This window comes from Fragaria vesca, linkage group LG5 (genome assembly GCF_000184155.1).
Source record: "Fragaria vesca subsp. vesca linkage group LG5, FraVesHawaii_1.0, whole genome shotgun sequence".
NCBI classification, from domain to species: domain Eukaryota; kingdom Viridiplantae; phylum Streptophyta; class Magnoliopsida; order Rosales; family Rosaceae; genus Fragaria; species Fragaria vesca.
Genome location: NC_020495.1, coordinates 25,224,896 through 25,244,642, shown reverse-complemented (window position 1 = coordinate 25,244,642; position 19,747 = coordinate 25,224,896). Strand labels below are relative to the sequence as shown.

Here is a 19,747-nt window from a genome sequence, read left to right as displayed (position 1 = left end):
AAATGTATATAAATTTTTCTTTAGAGGGGAGGAAGAGCAAGTATTTCATTAATATAACATTATATGGCTGTATTGGGTGAATTTAGAGAGGTCCAACACTAGTAAGAATGGTGCCAAAGCCACTATTCCAACAAATTACGATATCTCAATACATATCAAAATGCTCGCTTGTTAAAAGACTAAAATACTAAAATGAAATTAACGCAAAAAAATAAAATAAAATAACTCATATTCTTCAACAAGTATGGACTATAAAAACTATTGAGTTTAATTTGTTCTTTGTTGGGTGGGTTTGATGGGTGAGTTCTACGAAACAGTTATTTCTGTCGCCTACTGGAAATCATTTTTGTACTACTTGCTGTGCTAATAAAGTTTGACCTATTTCAATAAAAAAAAAAAAATTAATCGAGTTTTAAGAAAGGTACATCAAATGTACGTTTGAAATACATTCAAATTTCACTCTCATAACAAAGTTACATGAAACTCTTGAAACCTTAACTATGAACAGGTGAAGAAGACCTTGTATTATATAGAATGGATCCTGAATAGTCAATGAACAAGAGACCTTGGTGCAATAAAACTCTTAAACTAGAATCCAATTTTGTTCTAGTTTTCCAGTTTGAGTAATGAGGGGGGGTATGAAGTTTGAACAGGAATGATTGACCAGACTCGAAGAAAAAGGAAAACGAAAAACTCGAGAAGTGCGCAGGGAAGAAAGGCCTCACGTGCGATTCCCTCTCCATTGACAATGAACACTCGAACTCGATATCGTATCACCTTGACACTAGTGCCATCATTTTCTTTCTTCATTCATTCTAGACTGCTTCTAGCTTAGTTTATTAATCGCCGACGAGTCCCAAAACAACCACCCGGCGCATATATATGCCCCTTTAACAATCACAACCAAGTAGCTAGTAATCTTGTGTTTTAATTCAAAGCTAATGCCCATACTTTGTTAATTTATCTACATTCTCGTTAGGATACGATCATATTTTAGTAGTTAGATTCCTTTACAAGCTTAGCTAGCTGCAGGAGTTGTATGATTCCTGATCAGATATATCATATACGCGAAGCAATACCCGTTTACTTGGTAATTGGTACGGTATAGATGTTCAACGAGTTTTAGTTTTGTGTTTAAGGAGTTGGTTAGGGTTTGGTGGTGATGATGGAAGGTAAAATTGGGAATGCAAGTCGATCGCTTCATTGTTTTGGTTGAGGAATCAACGAATACAAGAATTCCGACAATATATTCATAGCTACATTAGTCACTTTCTTACGTATTCATTTTGGTAGTGAATTGACAAACCACCAAAATGGCAAAACATTATAATGTTGGTGCTACAAAAATAGCTTTCGTGAATAATTGAGTAATAATGACACATTTCTTTTAAACAATAAATCATAAGGGTTTGGTTCAAGGGACATCAAAATTTACACAAATCTTGACACCATTTCTGAGCTATTAGATTTTAAAATGTTCAACGGTTTAAATTTATTGTTTGAATGATGTAAATACCCAACACCAATTGATGTGGAAATGAAATGGCATTACATATTTGTAATCTACAATTAATTTATTTTTCTTTTGAAAAGAACTCTAAAATTAAACTTTGCTTAATGTAAAAACAAAATTAAAATTTAGAAAATCTAAATCAACCTAACCTAAAAAAAAAAAAGTTAGAATCACAAAAAGAAAAAGGAGAACGAACATATATAGAACTGGAGGAATAAATTTGAATGCCCCTCAAATCCTCATTAACCTCTTAATTCATTATTCAACTATATCTTTTCCAGATTAGAAGAACCCAACACTATCTCATCTGAAAGTCCAGACAAACTCTTCTTCTTCTTTCTTTGATGGATCTCTTCTAGTGCTAATCAAAACTCATCATAGAAAGACATATGATATGATTTTAATTTGTATACAAACATGATTGATTGATCATGGATTGAATTTTGTTGAATTATGATGCTATTATATTTCGTGTAATTTTGCTTAAATTGAAGAAATGAATTTGAATTTGTTCATTTCATTGGCAGTAGCATACTTGCATGTGTTATATATATGATTATTTACCAGTTGAAGACGTACGTGGTTCCCTCAAGTTCCTTATCAAAATCAATAAAATAAGTTATTCATCTCACTACTCTTCTGAGAATGATAAGTAATATAATTGAAGACCTTCACAATTGGGAAAGGGAACTGGGAACTCTTGTTTCTCTATTCGTTCTTTTTTTTAGGTTTTGTTCATTTTAATTTTCCACAAATTCTTGACTTGGTTTTTCATGAAGAAAGGTTTAATTTTAAATTTCTTTCAAAAGAAAAAAGTTTAATTTTATATTACAAATATGTGATGCAATGTCATTCCACATCACTTGGTGTTGTGTTTCACATTATTCAAACAATAATTCTAAACCGTTAAACATTTTAAAATCTAATGGCTCAGAAATGGTGTCAAAATTTGTGTAAATTTTGATATTTCTTGAACCGGACCCTATACGGAAATCATAAAGACCGATAAGTTAACTATCATTTAAAATGAATTTCTTTTAATTGATTGTTGAGAGGATTCTTCATTTCAATCATAAAAGAAAATCTTCAACCAAAGAAAGAAAGTTATCTTTAATTTAATGGTTTGGATCCTTCAAAAATCATGTAGTGAGTGATTTGGGTACACGATTCATTGTAAAAAGAAAAACAAATCCCGATGAGCAACTCATTTAAAGAAATGTTTGAATGAGTAATATAATCTCCCTGATTAGACCCACGAATTATTTTTCTATAAGGAAAAAAATTAACCCCCTCATGCAAAAATTAAATATAATCATCCTTCAATCAATCCCTGACAAATATATAATCTTCTTCATAATCTTCTCCTCTTCACCCTAGTTGATAAAGGAGCCAAACCCCATCATTATAAACTCCATCCCTCTGATCCACTCTCCCCCTGAGTTTCTCTCTCAACCTCACTATTCAATGCAAAGCGGCCACTTTCAGAAAGCTCCGTGAATAACCAAACACGTACGTACCTTACTTCTTCAGCTCACATTTCTTCTCCGTTCTGGTCAACGTAGTCATATCAGTATCAGCAACCACCACTGCTTCAACAACACCAACCAAACCAGAAACACAAACAACAACAAAAAGAAAACAAACAAAAAAATGCTCGAAACCGTGAAGTACCTGATCGGCTCGGTCGGTGCTAGCGGTTACGGCTCCAAGAGCACCGCCGAACAAGTCACCGAAAGCTGCCCCGATCTCAGCTCCATCACCGCCATCATCACAGGTACGTCTTCCTCTTAATCGGCGCCACCCAAAAAACTACGATCAATTTTGAACAGTTGAGTTTTAATCATCCATCGTATATATGGTTGGTTTTTGTCATTAGGTGCTACGTCGGGGATTGGAGCGGAGACGGCGCGAGTGTTAGCCAAGCGCGGGGCAAGGCTGGTCCTCCCTGCTCGGAGCCTCAAAGCCGCCGAGGACGCTAAGGCAAGAATCGTCGCTGAGTTTCCGGGCTCCGAGATCGTCGTCATGGCGCTTGATCTCAGCTCTCTTACTTCAGTCAGAAACTTCGTCTCTGAGTTCGAATCCCTCAACGTATCTCTTAATCTCCTCATGTAAGTTCTAGCTCCAATTTATTCCTTTTTTCTTTGTTCAAAAGGTAGAAAAATTAAGGTATTGAAGTATTGATCGACCGTTTTGTTCTTTTGTTCTTTTTTTTTTTTTTTTTTCCAGAAACAACGCCGGAAAGTTCGCGCACGAGCATGCGATTTCTGAAGACGGCATCGAACTGACCTTTGCTACTAATTATCTTGGTAAGTGGGAGGTATTAAGTTCTACTAGTTAGTTCCGAATAAACTAACGAAGATTATAACGGAGCAGCCGATCTTGTTCAGGTCATTTTCTGTTAACGAAGCTGCTGCTGAACAAAATAATCCAGACGGCGGAGGCCACCGGCGTCCAAGGTCGAATAGTGAACGTGTCGTCTGCCATTCACGGCTGGTTTTCCGGCGATACAATCCGATACCTCGGCGAGATAAGCCGGAACAGAAGGTGAGGTCTCTCTATGTGAGAATCTTCGATCCATGTGAATTGTTTTAATTAAATTTTTGTATGGAAGAGTTTGACATTTTATGATCATTGGAAATTTTGTCTGGATCGTCAGCAGCCAATACGACGAGACACGTGCGTATGCCCTCTCGAAGCTCGCCAACGTTTTGCACACCAAGGAACTCGCTCGCAGGCTCAGGGTTTGTACTTGTCCTCTCCTCTGGATTTCATCATCATCCTCATCATATGGATCAGTTTTTAGTTATTCGATCAAAAGCGATTTTTGTTTTTTCCCTCTCTTTGATATTATTTGGTTTTTTGGATTTGAACACTAACAGGAAATGGAGGCCAACGTGACTGTGAACTGTGTCCATCCGGGGATTGTTAGGACCCGACTCACCAGAGAACGTGAAGGCCTTGCTACAGGTGGGGAAATAATCTGAAAAATAAAATAAAAATTGGTGATATTTTCTTTAAAATTAGCAGTAATCGATTTTGGGTTTTGGATTATGTAGATTTGGTGTTCCTCTTAGCTTCCAAGCTCTTGAAAACAATACCTCAGGTATGTATTTTTCTTTAATATCCAAAATATTTGATTGTTTTTCGTTACGAAAATGGAAGCTGGAACTAATCTTAATTTTAATTCAGGCTGCAGCCACGACATGTTACGTTGCGACTCATCCGAAGATGATCGGTGTGTCCGGGAAGTATTTTGCGGATTGTAACGAGACATCGCCGTCGAAATTGGGGTCTAATTTGGTGGAAGCTGGTCGGTTATGGTCTGCCTCTGAAGTCATGGTGTCCAAAGATTCCGGTGCTATTTTTGCAGATCAATATTGAAGGAGTAGAAGTGGGATGATGATCAATATCCATATATTACTAGTAGTAGATATATATTAAGAACATAAAAAAGCAAAATCTGAGTCACTAGTCTAGTTAATTTCGTCTTAATGTATGTACTTAATTAGTCTTAAGTAATAGCATATATATTGCCAGATACAGTTCTCTAAGTGGGGGAGAGCTAGCTAGGAAAGAAGAATATATAGTAACCCAAATACATATAATATATATATACCTGGTACACAGCTTTGAATATATTGGGAGCTTTAAGTACATGTAATGGTAGATAAACACTTTATGATCTATAAATATGAACAATATGGTTTTCTTAGTTGGTTGTACAAGTCATGGCCAGTACACCTTCCTCTAGCATGTGTTGGTTTATATCTATCTTGTTTAGGAAATGATGCTCCAGTTCGATTGGATTAAAGCATATATTGAAATAAGAAAATGCTTAAAATGCATATATTGGTATATGATCCAATCGATTAGAGTTGTATAGTGTGGACTTTGATTGGATACGAAAGTTCTTGGAACCCTAGTTTATATATGTTGGGTTTAATTTCTTTATGATTTTGTGTACATGTTCTTTCTTTTCGATTGCTCATGAACTATGATAAAAAAGAAATCAAATGGGGGAGAATATAAATTGTAAGAGGGCGTTAAGAACATGGGATGAGTTAGTTGCATGTGGTGGTTGGATTTTGAGGAGTATCTTTGGAATTATACTATGGCCCTCCTTCTAACATGCGTGGTGACTAATCCATGCTTTCAACCCCAGGAAGAAGAAGAAGAAATGATACAGTTTATCTTTTCTCCTTTCATTTTGCATCCGTGCTTTTTGAGGCAGTAATATAAAGAAGAAGATCGAAGAAGCAGATGATGAACTTGACCAGCTGCCATTGGAAGCAGCAAATTAAAGGCAGAAAGAGTAGGGAGCCAGGTCTGGGAAAAGATTAGCTGAGAAAACATAAAGACAGGGATGATGGATTGGTGTGTGTGTTAATGGAAGGTAGAGCAGAAGCATTAAACCCATGAGTGATCATACACAGAAACCCTAGTTTCAAGGCCGGCGTGTCTCAGAATCACTATCGATGCTTCCTGTTTCGTTTACCATTTACGACTCGAAGCCCCAGAGGTGGCATATCTATGGTGCTACACAAAAGAGACAGAGTCTGTCTCCCCGCAACAAAATCTGCCTCTGTTATCACTCATCACCATCGTTATCGCTGGGATTAGTTATAAAACTTCATGTTACGTCTAACTGTGAACGAGAGAGGATTCATAAAACACCAAGGTTCACTTAAACCAACGCTAATAGACGGTTCGATTGCATACATGCTTTGTTGGCCGGTCAAACATGAGCTTCAAATGTAGTGTCAAACTCTTTGTAGTACTAGGCATTTACTATTTTGACGGATCGGAAGGAGACCAAGATCAAATCAATGAAATCATACAGTAGTCAAAAGCTTTGGCTACACACAAAGTGAGACATCTTTAACATTACCCCAACAGTTGCCTATCCTTTTTACAGACGTGACATTTAAATTGCTTTTCGAATATATAGAAAAGAGAGTTTATGATTACCATTCCATGTACCTTGCATGATGGAACATTGGAATTCATGTTTACTTCAACGATAAATAACCTGTTGATGATTGACCTGACAAGTTCCTTTTCTTCTAAAGTTCATTCTCTAACTGAACAATTTTCTGTATTGGGCAACCCAAGTCCCTAACTGATTAAAATGTTAATCGAATCTATGAACTCTTCTAATTAATATGTAAAGATGTAGTCGTGTTGATTATATTTTCCACGATGTTGAATCCCATGTACGTGTTTTACACGATCGTAAGAGGTGTAGTCGATCAATAATACAACAAAATTTAGTAAACGCATTGGCAATCATTTTATGGATGGTTAAATTAGGAAAATGGAGAATCACGAGCCATGTTTGTTATTGTTTAACAAAACTTCCACAATGTTGAATCCCTTGTATACGTTTTACATGATCATAAGAGATGAAGACGATCAATAATACAACACAATTTAGTAAACGCATTGACATCATTTTATGGATAGTTAAGTTAGGACAACGGAGGATCACAAGCCGTGTTTGATGTGTTTTGAACCGAACCCGTGTTACATTGTACCATTACTCTCATCTAAATGACTCCATGTACCATCTCAAATGGAACCAGCCCTGTTTGAACAGATTCACTTTTGAGCCCAATATTCTAAGCCCAAAAGTCTTAAACCCTGAAAGTCGCATAAACCCCGGAAACCAAACCCAACTCTATACGCTCTCCGACTCTCAAGAGTCACAGTGGAGAGCCCTATCGAGCTCGGAAAATGGCGACCACCCTTCTCCCGGAGACAGCTCAGAAAGTCCTAACCCAAGAAGCCATCCGCTCCGCCGCCAAACAATCCCAACGATGCCTCACCGTCCCCGTCAAACTCCGCCGCGCCATCAAGAAGTACCTCCGAGGTCTTCTTCTACCTACCCAGCACCTTGTTATTTTTCTGTATCTAAATGCTTGTTGCCTTGTTCAGTTATGTAATTGAATTAATGGGTTTGGGATTTTAGAGCAAGAAGAGCCTCACATGAAGAGGAAGGTGCTGAGGCTATCGGAATCGTTCAGCCAAATCAAGGACGTGAACTCCCAGCTTATTGCTTCCACTTCCAAGCAGCTGGTGGAGGACCCTTTGCAGGGTGTGGACCAATCACAGAGGTGGAAGATCAAGAGCTCTTATGGAGACATTGGCCTTACTTATCGAGACGACGAGACCATTGCTTATGTTGCTTCCAGAATGCCAGCTGTCTTCTCTGCTTGTCACCGAGTACTCAAGGAGGTTTTTTTTTTTTAATGTTCAATTTGATAAAGCTGTGTTTTTTATGTTAGAAATGAAGCGATTAGGTTGATTTTAGCATGAGCGTGTTAAGTAGGTAGGAAATTGTTGTTCTTTTCGGTTGTGTATTGATGAGAGCGTGATAAAGTTTTGATCTTTGATGTTTAGCATTGTGTTTGTGTTGTTGTTGTTTGACAGGTTCGTAGAAGGCTGCCTGAATTTTCTCCTGCTAAAGTGTTGGATTTTGGTGCTGGCACGGGTTCAGCTTTCTGGTGAGGAAGTTTGTCTGGTTCTCTTTTGGTTGTTAAATAATGTGGAGATTTGGGATTACTGTTTGTATGTACTGTGATTCTGATGTAATGTAAATGGGATGATGTAGGGCACTACGAGAAGTGTGGCCGAATTCCTTGGAGAAAGTTAACTTAGTAGAGCCATCACAATCGATGCAGCGTGCTGGCCAGAGCCTTATACAAGGTTAGTAATGGGTTTTCTGTTTAAAGTAGTTACTTGGTTATCATCTAGATTATCACTATAGTAATAAATTGTCTGAGTAAATTGTTTGCAAGTAGGATTACAGTCCTATTGCGATAATTCATGCATTCTCGAGGAGGACCAAGCTAAAGAAAACTCATCATTGTTTTTATGTTCTTATTTTAGGTCAGAAGAATTTGCCACTCATTCACAGTTATGGTACCCTCCAATCGTTGACTAAAAGCATCAACAAATCAGAGAGAGAACATGACCTTGTAATTGCTGTAAGTTGTGTGTATCTAGAACTTCTATCAATTACAAACTTGACTTTTGCTGTGGCATATTTAGTCCTAAATTATCTGTTGGCTGTTATTATGGGTTGAAGTCCTATGTGCTTGGAGAGATACCATCGCTGAAGGATCGAATTACTGTAGTACGCCAACTTTGGGATCTCACACGGGATGTCCTGGTATACCTCCAATTCTCGGATAAGTTTCATATTTTATTGTGCCATGGAATAAGAAGAAGAAGAAGTTGTTATTGCCCTGTGCTCGAGTTTACACCATTTAGTAAAGGAGAAGTTTCTCCTAAAACAATTTTACAGAAAGAACGGTTTGATATGTTCCTATATTTCATGCTGTCTTGAAACCAGAATTGGAAAATAGGAGCAAAAAGATGGAAATACTTGTGCTCATATTGCCTTCCAAGTTATATTTGTTTGGACCTTCAAATTTTCAGCCTTATATTTTTAGTCATTAATTTTCTAGGATGTTTGTAGATTTTGATAGAACCAGGAACACCACAAGGATCAAATATCATATCTCAGATGCGATCACATATATTATGGATGGAGAAAAGGGTAATTTATTATTGTTATGTTTTTCTTTTCGTTTTGTTCTGCTAACAATGACTCATTTCTGACATTTTTGATGTCTCAGAAAATCCGTAAATCCAAGGCTCCGATTGATGAAACGTCAAAGGACTTGGTAGTGGCTCGGAAAAATGGTGCCTATATAGTTGCTCCTGTGAGTATAGTTCTGCACCTTACATATTTTTCTCTTCTGAAAATTAATATTTTTCGCAACATCTTACATATATATAGATAATATACTTTTTTGTATCCTCTCATTTTTATTTTATAGTTCTCTTGATGTAGTGCTCTCACGATGGGGCATGTCCTTTGGAGAAAGCTGGTAAATATTGTCATTTTGTTCAACGTTTGGAGAGAACTTCTACTCAACGTGCATACAAGGTTCTTTCTTAATTCTTATGTTGTACTCTCTTCTGAAAGATCTATCTGGTTACCATATTATTTGAACCTAAGCAGTTAGTATTGGTAATAGAGGCAGGTATCAAATTGTTGAATTTATCCAATTGCTAGATACTTGTAGAAGGGGAACCTCTATTATTTATTACTTCACTTCTTGCCTTCTTGGCGTTGCAAGTATTTGGGTTTTCTAGCAGGGTCTGTCGTTTTACTCATCATGATTCAAAACATTTTCACCTATCCATCTAAAAGTACCAACTCTTTTGCTTAGTTTTGGATTCCACATCTTTAGCAAATGGCCCAGAGTCTTTGAATCTATTTGTTGTTGGAAGTAAGACTTTGTTTCTTTCTTATTCTGTTGCATTATCATTTTAAACGCAATTGTTATTTGATTTTAACAATATATTACCTTTTTGTAGCGCTCCAAGGGTGGTCAGCCATTACGTGGATTTGAAGATGAGAAATTTAGCTTCATTGCTGTCAGGCGAGGACAAAGACCAAGGTTGGTATTTTCTGTGCTCATATTCAAACTTGTGAAATGGGTTTCAAAATTCAACTACATAAAGCTATAATGACTTGTTTAATAATGACTCAGTTTTCTTTTTAAACATATCCATTTATGTTTTTATACTGCAGTAGTTGATTTCTGGCAATAATTTTTTGTAATCAAATGTGTGCTGCAAATATGTACTTCCTCAGTCTTTAATTCATGTACTTTTATATTTGAATATCTCTTTGGTGGATTCACTATTGTCATTATGACCAGGGAACCTTGGCCTCTTGATGGTGTGAAATTTGAGACTCTGAAGGAGCAACATGCTAAAAGAACCCTACAAGATCTTGAAATTGACTATGGTAAGATATTTTTCATCTATCAAGGGCTCTGTATTGGCTGGTGTTCGGTTTATGGCAGGATCCTTCGGTAATAACACTTAAATAAATTGTATACTGTGATCTATTCCATTCTGAAGATTAATCTTTGACCTTGTCAGAGGAACCAGAGGAGCCATCCAGCTCACAACAAGCTAGCCTCATTCCATTTGAAAAACCAGATGCGACCTATGATTCTGATGTCATGGAAGTTGATGATCACGAGGATAATGAAGAAGAAGAGGAGGATGATGACACAGGTCATGCCGATCTTGGGGGTGGTTGGGGTAGGATAATCTACATGCCTGTTCGTAGAGGCAAGCACGTTACTATGGATGTATGTCGATCAACCAACGAGGATGCTTCAGAAGGTACACTTCAACGAATTGTTGTCACAAAGAATAAGAACCCTACATTACATAATCAGGCTCGAAAGTCTCTCTGGGGAGACTTGTGGCCCTTTCAAAGATAAATGTGTAAAATCTTTGGCGCCGTAGTCCATATGACCACTATGTATAAGAGGCTTATGCTCAGTTTGTATTCACTATTCAGTCTTTAATGGCCATTCCTGCAATCTTGTTCGAATCTTGCTCTTTCAATAGTTGCAATCCTCAATCTTTTGAAAGCTGTGTTAGTCATTTGTTGGATTGGTAGTTAGTTAACAGTTGGTTAGACCCCAATTATGCGGGGCTTAACAAACTGTAAACTAAATTTCCAAATATCCAATATAAACGACTGGAAAGGTGATGTGCTCAAACAGCAATATCTTGGGACTAATGGCTTTTGAATTTTGATTTTTGAAGCGTCTTCTACTCTTTAGGGGTTTGAGTGTTGACTTTGCCACATAAAGTTTCTCTATATACTATTTCTTTAGCCATCACACTAACTCATCCGCTGTAGCACAATAAAATGGATTGAGCATAACCCTTCAGGTTCGAATCCTGACAGCGGAAAACAAATTTTTATTTTACTTTTTTTCTTTTTGAATTTTGGTCACTATTCAACATAACATTCATCCTATAATTAGTTGTTTCAACATGATTTTCATCATGCTGTAATGGACCCAGTTCATTCTAGACGTCTCATAGTGGTTTAAACTTTATAGTGTGATTATACGATGTAATCAAACCAATGATTAAGAAACCCTTACTTTTTCATCAATAATTTCAGAAACTTGCTGTATGATTGCTCCAAATTCTGTTCTAGTATATTTTTAGGGTGACAGAAGCAAAAAGAGATCCACTTAAATCATGATAGGCAATCATGCTCAGTAATAGGCCTCCAACTTTTCCAACTTATTCGTAAAATATATATATGGACTCTTTCTACCTCTGGGACTTCTGCTTCAACCTATAGCTGTTTGTGGTATCTAATCATAATGAACGCCTAGCATAATTTGCTAAAAGCAAAGAACTTTTGGACATATGTATTAGGGCATCTTTACAAAGAAAATTAAGCAGAGGATTATATTTAAATAGGCAGCTCAATTTAGTCACTTGCACTACAATACTAAGCAATTTGACAATGCTGATGTCCTTATTTTTACAAGATGAACTAGCTCAAATCAGCAAGGAGTCAACAAAAGAGTCCAAATCAGGACCATCATAATCTTGATCGGCCTTGTGAAGAAGCTGCTGAAATTCTTCATACATATCAAAATCATCAAAACCTTTCACATTTTCGCAAACCAAAGCATCTCCAAAATGGTTGTGATCATGAAGATCATTAGAGACCTCTGCATCATGATGACCCAATTGAGCTAACATTGAGTTTGCAGAAACTCTAAAGGCCTTTGGTTGATGAACCTTCACTTTTGCTTCACTACCTTGATCATCCTTATTGAGTGGTTTTGATGCACCTTTTGTAGTACTACCAGAGTTCTTTAGCCTTTTGCTGAGTTTGGTATTCCAGTAGTTCTTGATCTCATTATCGGTTCGACCAGGGAGTCTTCCTGCAATTAGAGACCATCTATTTCCCAAAAGTGAATGAAGCCTCGCTATGAGGTCTTCCTCATCAGGAGTTATGTTACCTCTCTTAATATCTGGTCGGAGATAGTTGATCCATCTCAGCCTGCAACTCTTCCCACATCGAAGAAGTCCTTCAAGTAGTTTCACAAACAATTAACCAGATTATAATTAAACTTTTAAGAAAAGAAAAAAAACAGAAACCAAGAAAAACCTAATGCGTTACCTACCTGCTTTCTTTGGCACAGATTTCCAATGGCCCTCACCATGAGACTGAATATATTGAATGAGCAATGTGTCTTCTCTTCTTGTCCATGGACCTCTCTGCAAACCCTCCTTTGAACAACATGGTGTTCTTCCCATTTTAAGTGACACAGAGACTCTGCTTCACTATAGCTATGAAAGAGTGACAGATCCTCAAACGCAAAACCAGATACTATAATATCATTGTCAACATTCATTCTATAAATAAGTAAGGAATTGTGCACTGTCTCTTTCTTTCTTTCTTTCTTTCTTTCTTTCTTTTCTTTTAAATCGGAAAAGAAGTTTTTCATAGCATCATGAACCTCGTTTAATATCTAATTCCCCAGGGACCAGTATATCAATTGACCTTTTGTCCTAAAATCTTGCAAACTCCTCACCGTAAGTCATGCATGATGTTTACATAATAACACATACTTAACATATGTTTTTTTTTATTATAAAACATAAACTACACCTACACCCCTTCATTTCTTCAATCATAATAAACTTGCCCTTCTCCTTTGGGATGGCAATGGGTACGGTAGGATACGGGGATCAAAATACCATACCCATACTTTTTTACATTTCTCATCCCCGTACTCGTCCCCGTACCCGTAATTAGATAATAAGGATTTCCCGTACCCGTACCCTTTGGGGATTACGTTTCCGTACCCGTACCCGTTAACAATTATGTATTAAATTATTTATAAAAAAATGAAATACAATTATATAAAAGTATGAAATTAAAATCAAATACCAAATTAAATAAGCTTCATACTTCAATCCAATAAAAATAAATACAAGTCTTAGTTAAAACAGAACAATACCGGTAAATTTCATTAAGAGAATAAAAATATATAATAAAAAGGAAGGTCCATTACATATTTATTAAGAGAATCACAAATTTTTTTACATAAATATTTATAAATTATATATAAATATATATAATAACAGGGCCCTTCCAATGAGGGATCCCTATTTTAAGCCATTTATAGAGATAGGGCATTACACCAACTTCCCGATTATAATTTTACATCTCCACCTTTCATATCTTAGGTCTATATGAGTAGATTACCTCTATAAAATTTCATATGATTTGGTGATCGTTAAGGCTTTCAAAAGTTCAATTTAGTTTTAATAACCTTCAACGGTTTTAGTTTGACATAAGCTGGACCGTTCAAAATCATTAAAACTAAATCAAACTTTTGAAAGTCTTAACGATCACCAAATCATATGAAATTTTGTAGAGGTGATCTACTCATATAGACCTAAGATATGAATGGTGGAGATGTAAAAATTCAATTGGGAAGTGGTGTAATGCCCTATCCCTAGAAAGTGGCCAAAAATAGGGATCCCTCAATAGAAGGGGGCTGTATATAATAATAAATTATATAATCATATATAATAATATTTTCATCCTTAATGGGTGGGGATGAGGACGAATATCAAAATACCATACCCACCCGGTACCCGATTTAATAATCCAAATACTGGAGATCTCCATCCTCGTTACATTTATACTCGTATATCTTTCCCGTTAGGGTCAAATACCCGTGGGTACCCTACCCGCTAAGGATTATTGCCATCCCTACGTTCTCCTTCACCACATCACTGAATCTGTAGCTAAGAACCAAATGAATGTGTGACCTCACCAAATCAGGCTGCTTCAATCCAATATATACCAGAATCATATGCTTATTTAGCCAAAATAAATTTCAATACACTTCTCTTATTTTCTTTTCATGTTTCCTCCTGTGAATGGGACAAGTATTATTCTGAGGACAAATATTCGTCGTCTCAAAAATAAGAAGACACTAGTGCAGACGACATGCTGTCGGCAAGGCAATTTTATTCTCTGTTAAGGGTCTCTCAATATATATCAAAAGAACATTTTTGAAAGCGTACTGAAAAAATTAAAAAGAATTGTACCAATGGAAGTTCTTCATCAAGGCCTCTCAAATATAGACAACACTTCATGGCATCACTTATAGCTAGTTCTATATGGATTCCTGTACAACTTTCAGACATTGTTATCAGTAAAAGATGACATTTTGATATAGTCCTCCAAAGCCAAACCTACTCTCCACAAAAGAATTAAGAAAAGGTGGTGAAGGCGTTAGCTGAGAATGAAAGAGCAGCCACCAAAAATTTAATTTCATAAAATGAAATTTCATGCACAAATACAATCTTTCTGAATGTAGGGCTATGAGAAGATGCCTCAGAATCACCTATACTATACACACTTGTATTTCGTATACACATCTAGTCTAGTCTATAGGGGGACAACTACTGCACAAGAAATTCTGTATAATTTCTGGGCTGAAACAAATTAAAGAATCATGTAACGGACTCGTATAAGATGAACGGATACAAAACAAAAGCAATCCCCCAGCCACTGTTGTTGACAACCTTGGTAAGACTGCAGTTGAATCGAGAACTGTAGTTGCACCCGGCATGACCTGCCTGAAGTATTATACAGTTGGGTAATCTTCAACTGTGCACACTATGTAAACCTGGCAAACTGTCAATGATACTGCATTGAACAAGAGCCAAGAATTATTGATGAGTACTGGCGGTGATTGCAATGATGCAAATCACTGTCTAAAAAGTGCCAGCTTTAGGCCTGATGATGGCCGGACAAGGGGTCTTAATAACGAGTTGGTAACCCATAATTGTGGTAAGTTCTAATACGTCCATCCAAGCCGGCTGTGACAATCACGAGGCCCCACATATGAGAAGAAGAAGACAAGCTCTGACATGCATTCTTCAAGAACCTGTACTCTGATCTTGACATTGTTGGGGAAACGGGCACCGGGGGCACGGGACTTGAGTTCACAAGCTTTTCTTCGGGCCAAGTTGGAGTACCCTTTGGCAATGACTCCAACAAAAACCCACGACCCAGAGAGAAGCAATCAGGTGAAGAGAGATGCATTTTCTGTTGTACTCTCTCGTCGAAATTGAGAAGCTTCAGCGGACTATCAAGGCTACTTCTTCCCTGTGAATCCCCGATGAATGCAGGGGATGGAAGCATTGCTGGAAGGTCATTCACACCATTCCAAGGTATAGCGATCATCGAGTTGTGGGACACAAAACTCTCACAAGACCTTATGTTCTTTGATCGTGAAGAGGATGTCTCCTGGCCATTGTAGTTCCAGATGTGAACACTTGAATCCTCACTTGCCGAAACAATGTGGTTTCCATCCGAGGTAAAAGATGCAGAAACATGGCTTCCTCCACTTCGTAGGCCTAAATCGGAAAGATAAATCAGTAAATAATAGGCCTGATGTAATACTAGTTTGGACACCAGGGATTTTGGGGGGTGATTTGACCTCTGGCACTGGATATAGGAGCAACAAAAACTAATCATAGCAAACGATAACACATACCCTTAAATTTGCAGATGACCTTAGTCCCAGAAATGACACGTATTACTGAATCGGCAGAGGTGACCATAACTTTTCTTGGGTTGCTTGGAGAAAACTGAGGAATTATATTGAATTAGTATGCAGTGATTAAATACACAAGTGAAATGCGAAGAAATAAACTTGTCAATAACCACCTGAAAACCAGTAATCCTCTTTCCCACCGACTTCTTTTTACCCTGTATGCATATCTGAGCATCCAATTTCAAGTGATCATCTGAAAGCATAGAAACCATGTCACTACCAAATACAAAAAAACAAAAGCTCTAAAATCCCGGGTCTAGATCAAAGCCCTATCCCATAACAAAAGGGTGCCTAATAGCTCATATACTACCTAAAGTTATTCTATTTCTTTTTTAATGATCTAACATCAGAAAATTTGCTAAGCATTCAAAGCACTCATATAGAGAAAATTATCTAAGATTGATTGGTACTGGGAACAAAGCATTTTAACTAAAGCGATTTCAGAATTTCCAATTTCTCCCACTATGACAGACAAATTGGATTTTAGTCATAAAAGCACTCGGGTGGCATACTATATTTCAGCATTAGCTAAATATTGTATACCTATGATAAAAGCACTAGAGTGGCATACTATATTTCAGTATCAGCTAAATGTTGTGTACCTATAATATTAAAAAAGCAGCAGTTTCCGGTGACGAAGCCCACAATTCCTCCCTGCAAGCATTGAGTAACAAAGTAAGAAACAATAACCATTAACTTTCTTGCCTAAGTTTTCCTCTCCAGCAAAAATCCAACTGACCTTTCCATCAGGACAATAAGATACAGCAGTGACTATCTCGCGGACGTCAATATAATCCACAACCAGACAACGGATAATTTCCCAGATGCGAACTTTTCCATCTATTGAACCGCTGATAAAGTAATTATCATCCAGAGGGTTGAAATCAACACATGTCACTGCATCAATTAGCACAAGCAATAAATATACACTGAAGAACGACTTAAAAACGGGAATTGGGATCACACCAACAGGAACCAAGTAATTTGATATATTACATTGTTACAGGAAACTAAAACAATTGGCAAAGCTTACCATAATTATTATGAGAGAAGACTCTCAGGCATCTGTCACATCCCACTTGCCATAGTCGAACTGTCTTATCAACAGAGGATGACAGCAGAAACTGCAACAAACACACGGAAGATGATGACAACATTAGTTTAATCAAGGTTGATAAGTTGATACAAACATTGGGGGGAAAATCAATTTCCTGCAATTTTGTACAAATTAAATGATTCAACCGTATTATTAACTATGACATCAAAGCCAAAAGATTTACTAACCCCATTCTTTGACCATGAGAGATCTAAGACATCACCACTGTGTCCACGGAACTCATGTAGAGGCTTCTCCGTTAAGCGGAAAATCTTTGGAGGGAAAATCACACAAGCTGAGTCCGATGATCCACCCAATTTCTTTGCATTACTTTGTTTCTCTTTGTCCACAACCTGAGAGCCTATCTTAGAAAATGGATTCATTTTGAAGTAAAGAGAAGAAGGATCATTCGCAATATCAAATCTATCTATTCTCTCATCCTCAATCACCTTCCATACACGGACGATGCCATCTTGACCAGCACTGGCCAGGTATTGCCCATCAAGACTGAACTTCATAGACAAAATTGACCCCTTATGAGCCGAAAAGTTTTGTCCACCGTAAAGAGAAGACAGTTCCTTGCTCCGCTTTTTACTTGATTGAACCCGGACTCTTTGCATCCCTGTCCGTGTTGCAGCTTTAAGACTGATGGGGCTCAGTGCAGCCCCAGGTTTATCAGCAACACACATTCCAATGCGTAACTTCTTTAACCATCCTCTTTTAGCCGTCTTTTTTGCATCAAGCAAGTACCTAGCATTTTCAACTTCTCTCTGCAATAATTGCTGAATTGAAGGAGATGGTGCAGGTGCACGGGTGGAATGAATCTCCCCAGCACTGACCAACTGGTTTAGTCTCAACCCACGGAATTTTCTGAGTATTCCATCCCCACGCAATTCATCCACAACAAAGTCCCTTCGATCATTCAATTTCCTAGTTGGAAATTCAAAATTCTCATCCAAAGCATTTCCTAGTGATACTCGAACTTCACTTGATAAAGAAGACAACGTACACTGATTTGAGCAACACCCCTCTTCGAAACCTGAACTTCTCAACACCACCCCACTGTCTTCTTTCATTCTATCAATACCCGTTCTACTTCTGTCAACAAAGAAGCCATCATCTGACTCTTCTGTCATACTCAAATTCCGATCTATATCCAAACCCATCCATTTGAGAAACCTATGGCGGCGCTCATGAACACTTTCAGGGTTCTTACTCCAACACTCATACCTCGAAAAAACCAAAGCAATAGGACTACAATCCTCACAGCAATCTGCACCCCAATCTGACACAGAAGACAGGTCCTCCCTGGTATCATAAAACTGATCCTCACACTCTTCACTGTAACTCCCCATAAGTTAATTCCTCTCTTCCTCTCTGTTTTCAACCCATGAAATCCTGAGTCAAAAAACTTGAAGACAAAGCAAATTTAGACCCTCAATTCTGCTCTAACCTCTCAATTATATGGCATAAAAATGTAATCTTTCCCTTTCTATAACCCCAATTTTCAAACTTTATCTAAACAACAAAGCACCCAATTCAGATCCTGAAGTATTCTCACAATCAATCCACTCACACAGAGCAATCAAACCCAAAACAGACCAATCCAAGCCAAATGAAATTCTGAGATATAAAAGAATCAAACTTTGGGGAGTTTTGCTCACCTGGGTTTTGGTCAAACCCCAGAAATCTACAACCTCATGGGGATTTCCACTTTCCCAACTCCTTCCCACTTGAGGAGGCAAAGAATACTACAACCAAAAACAACAATAAAAATTGAAGCTTTAAACAATTAAACAAGAGCCAATAACGAATCCAACTAAAAACAGAGGGAAAAGGCAAATATTTGCCTCGGTTTCTGAGCCTAGTACCACGGAAGAAGAAGGGAGAGAGGTCCCAGGCTGGAAGGTGCTTGCTCCTCGTTTTTGCCCTTGTGGAAATTTTGTGTCTTTTCTCTTTTTTCTCTCTATCCCTATCTTTCTTTCTCTGTTGTACAGTGACTGATTCAATTGTGATTCCTACGCTGCTTCTTTTCGTCTTCTTCTTCTTTAACCTCTCTAAAGTTTGCTTCTTTCTTTGTTTTATTTACTAGCAACCAAACCCCACTCGTTTAAGGACGTTTTTTTCCCTCCATTTATTACAGTCTCTCTGCTGCTTCTTTTTTTATTTTATATCATTGTGTGATCTCCAAGAGAATACTAATCTGTAGTTTACTGAAACAATGGGCAGAGATTGAATTTCAATCCACAAAAAAGGGAAGAAAGTGAGCGCTTTTTGTTATTTTACTCGTGATTTTTAGGTAGATGTATGTCTTTGACCAAATGTTGGCACGGACTTCATAGCTTCAAGCAATTTGTTTTCGTTCTAATTGCCTACCTTCACTGAAAAATTAGCACTCTAGGTCCTCTAGCACACGTGTATGAATAGATTTGATGTGCAATAACACATTGGTTTAGGGTCTCAGCCCTAAGTTTACTCGAGTAACTATGTGTTCAATTTGAGAATACTAAAGTTTAGTCCTTTCATGTTCTCCTCGATTCAATTGATATTGATCATATGGCGGAACTTGTTCATTCGGGTAGTGTTTACAATTCTATACAGTGGCGGAACTACCTTCAGGTTTGAAGGTGTCCGGACCCCCCCCCC

The 19,747-nt window shown here is 37.5% G+C and overlaps 4 protein-coding genes across 4 annotated transcripts; 2 read left to right on the top strand and 2 right to left on the bottom strand.

Moving 5' to 3' along the window:
• The first annotated feature begins 2,883 nt into the window (after nucleotides 1-2,883).
• Nucleotides 2,884-5,089, top strand: LOC101310029 (short-chain dehydrogenase TIC 32, chloroplastic-like). Its single transcript, XM_004300439.1, has 8 exons — nucleotides 2,884-3,287; nucleotides 3,390-3,621; nucleotides 3,740-3,819; nucleotides 3,901-4,057; nucleotides 4,170-4,254; nucleotides 4,393-4,480; nucleotides 4,570-4,616; nucleotides 4,703-5,089. Exons 1-8 carry the CDS (start codon nucleotides 3,164-3,166, stop codon nucleotides 4,892-4,894), a joined length of 1,005 nt encoding a protein of 334 aa, XP_004300487.1. The 5' UTR covers nucleotides 2,884-3,163; the 3' UTR covers nucleotides 4,895-5,089.
• Nucleotides 5,090-7,202: 2,113 nt separating this feature from the next.
• LOC101309737 (methyltransferase-like protein 17, mitochondrial-like) lies at nucleotides 7,203-10,935 on the top strand. The gene is made up of 12 exons (XM_004300438.1): nucleotides 7,203-7,382; nucleotides 7,482-7,747; nucleotides 7,943-8,016; nucleotides 8,124-8,218; nucleotides 8,402-8,499; nucleotides 8,601-8,684; nucleotides 8,994-9,074; nucleotides 9,154-9,240; nucleotides 9,372-9,467; nucleotides 9,902-9,984; nucleotides 10,249-10,337; nucleotides 10,475-10,935. The coding sequence occupies exons 1-12, from the start codon at nucleotides 7,247-7,249 to the stop codon at nucleotides 10,822-10,824; spliced, it is 1,539 nt and encodes a 512-aa protein (XP_004300486.1). The 5' UTR covers nucleotides 7,203-7,246; the 3' UTR covers nucleotides 10,825-10,935.
• Nucleotides 10,936-11,911: 976 nt separating this feature from the next.
• Nucleotides 11,912-12,756, bottom strand: LOC101309064 (transcription repressor MYB5-like). Its single transcript, XM_004301766.1, has 2 exons — nucleotides 12,547-12,756; nucleotides 11,912-12,450 (listed from the first exon to the last, which is right to left on the bottom strand). Exons 1-2 carry the CDS (start codon nucleotides 12,677-12,679, stop codon nucleotides 11,912-11,914), a joined length of 672 nt encoding a protein of 223 aa, XP_004301814.1. The 5' UTR covers nucleotides 12,680-12,756.
• A 1,882-nt stretch (nucleotides 12,757-14,638) lies between these two features.
• On the bottom strand, nucleotides 14,639-18,456 carry LOC101309452. The gene is made up of 7 exons (XM_004300437.1): nucleotides 17,290-18,456; nucleotides 17,039-17,129; nucleotides 16,745-16,902; nucleotides 16,608-16,659; nucleotides 16,119-16,198; nucleotides 15,946-16,039; nucleotides 14,639-15,805 (listed from the first exon to the last, which is right to left on the bottom strand). The coding sequence occupies exons 1-7, from the start codon at nucleotides 18,454-18,456 to the stop codon at nucleotides 15,207-15,209; spliced, it is 2,241 nt and encodes a 746-aa protein (XP_004300485.1). The 3' UTR covers nucleotides 14,639-15,206.
• Nucleotides 18,457-19,747: the final 1,291 nt, after the last annotated feature.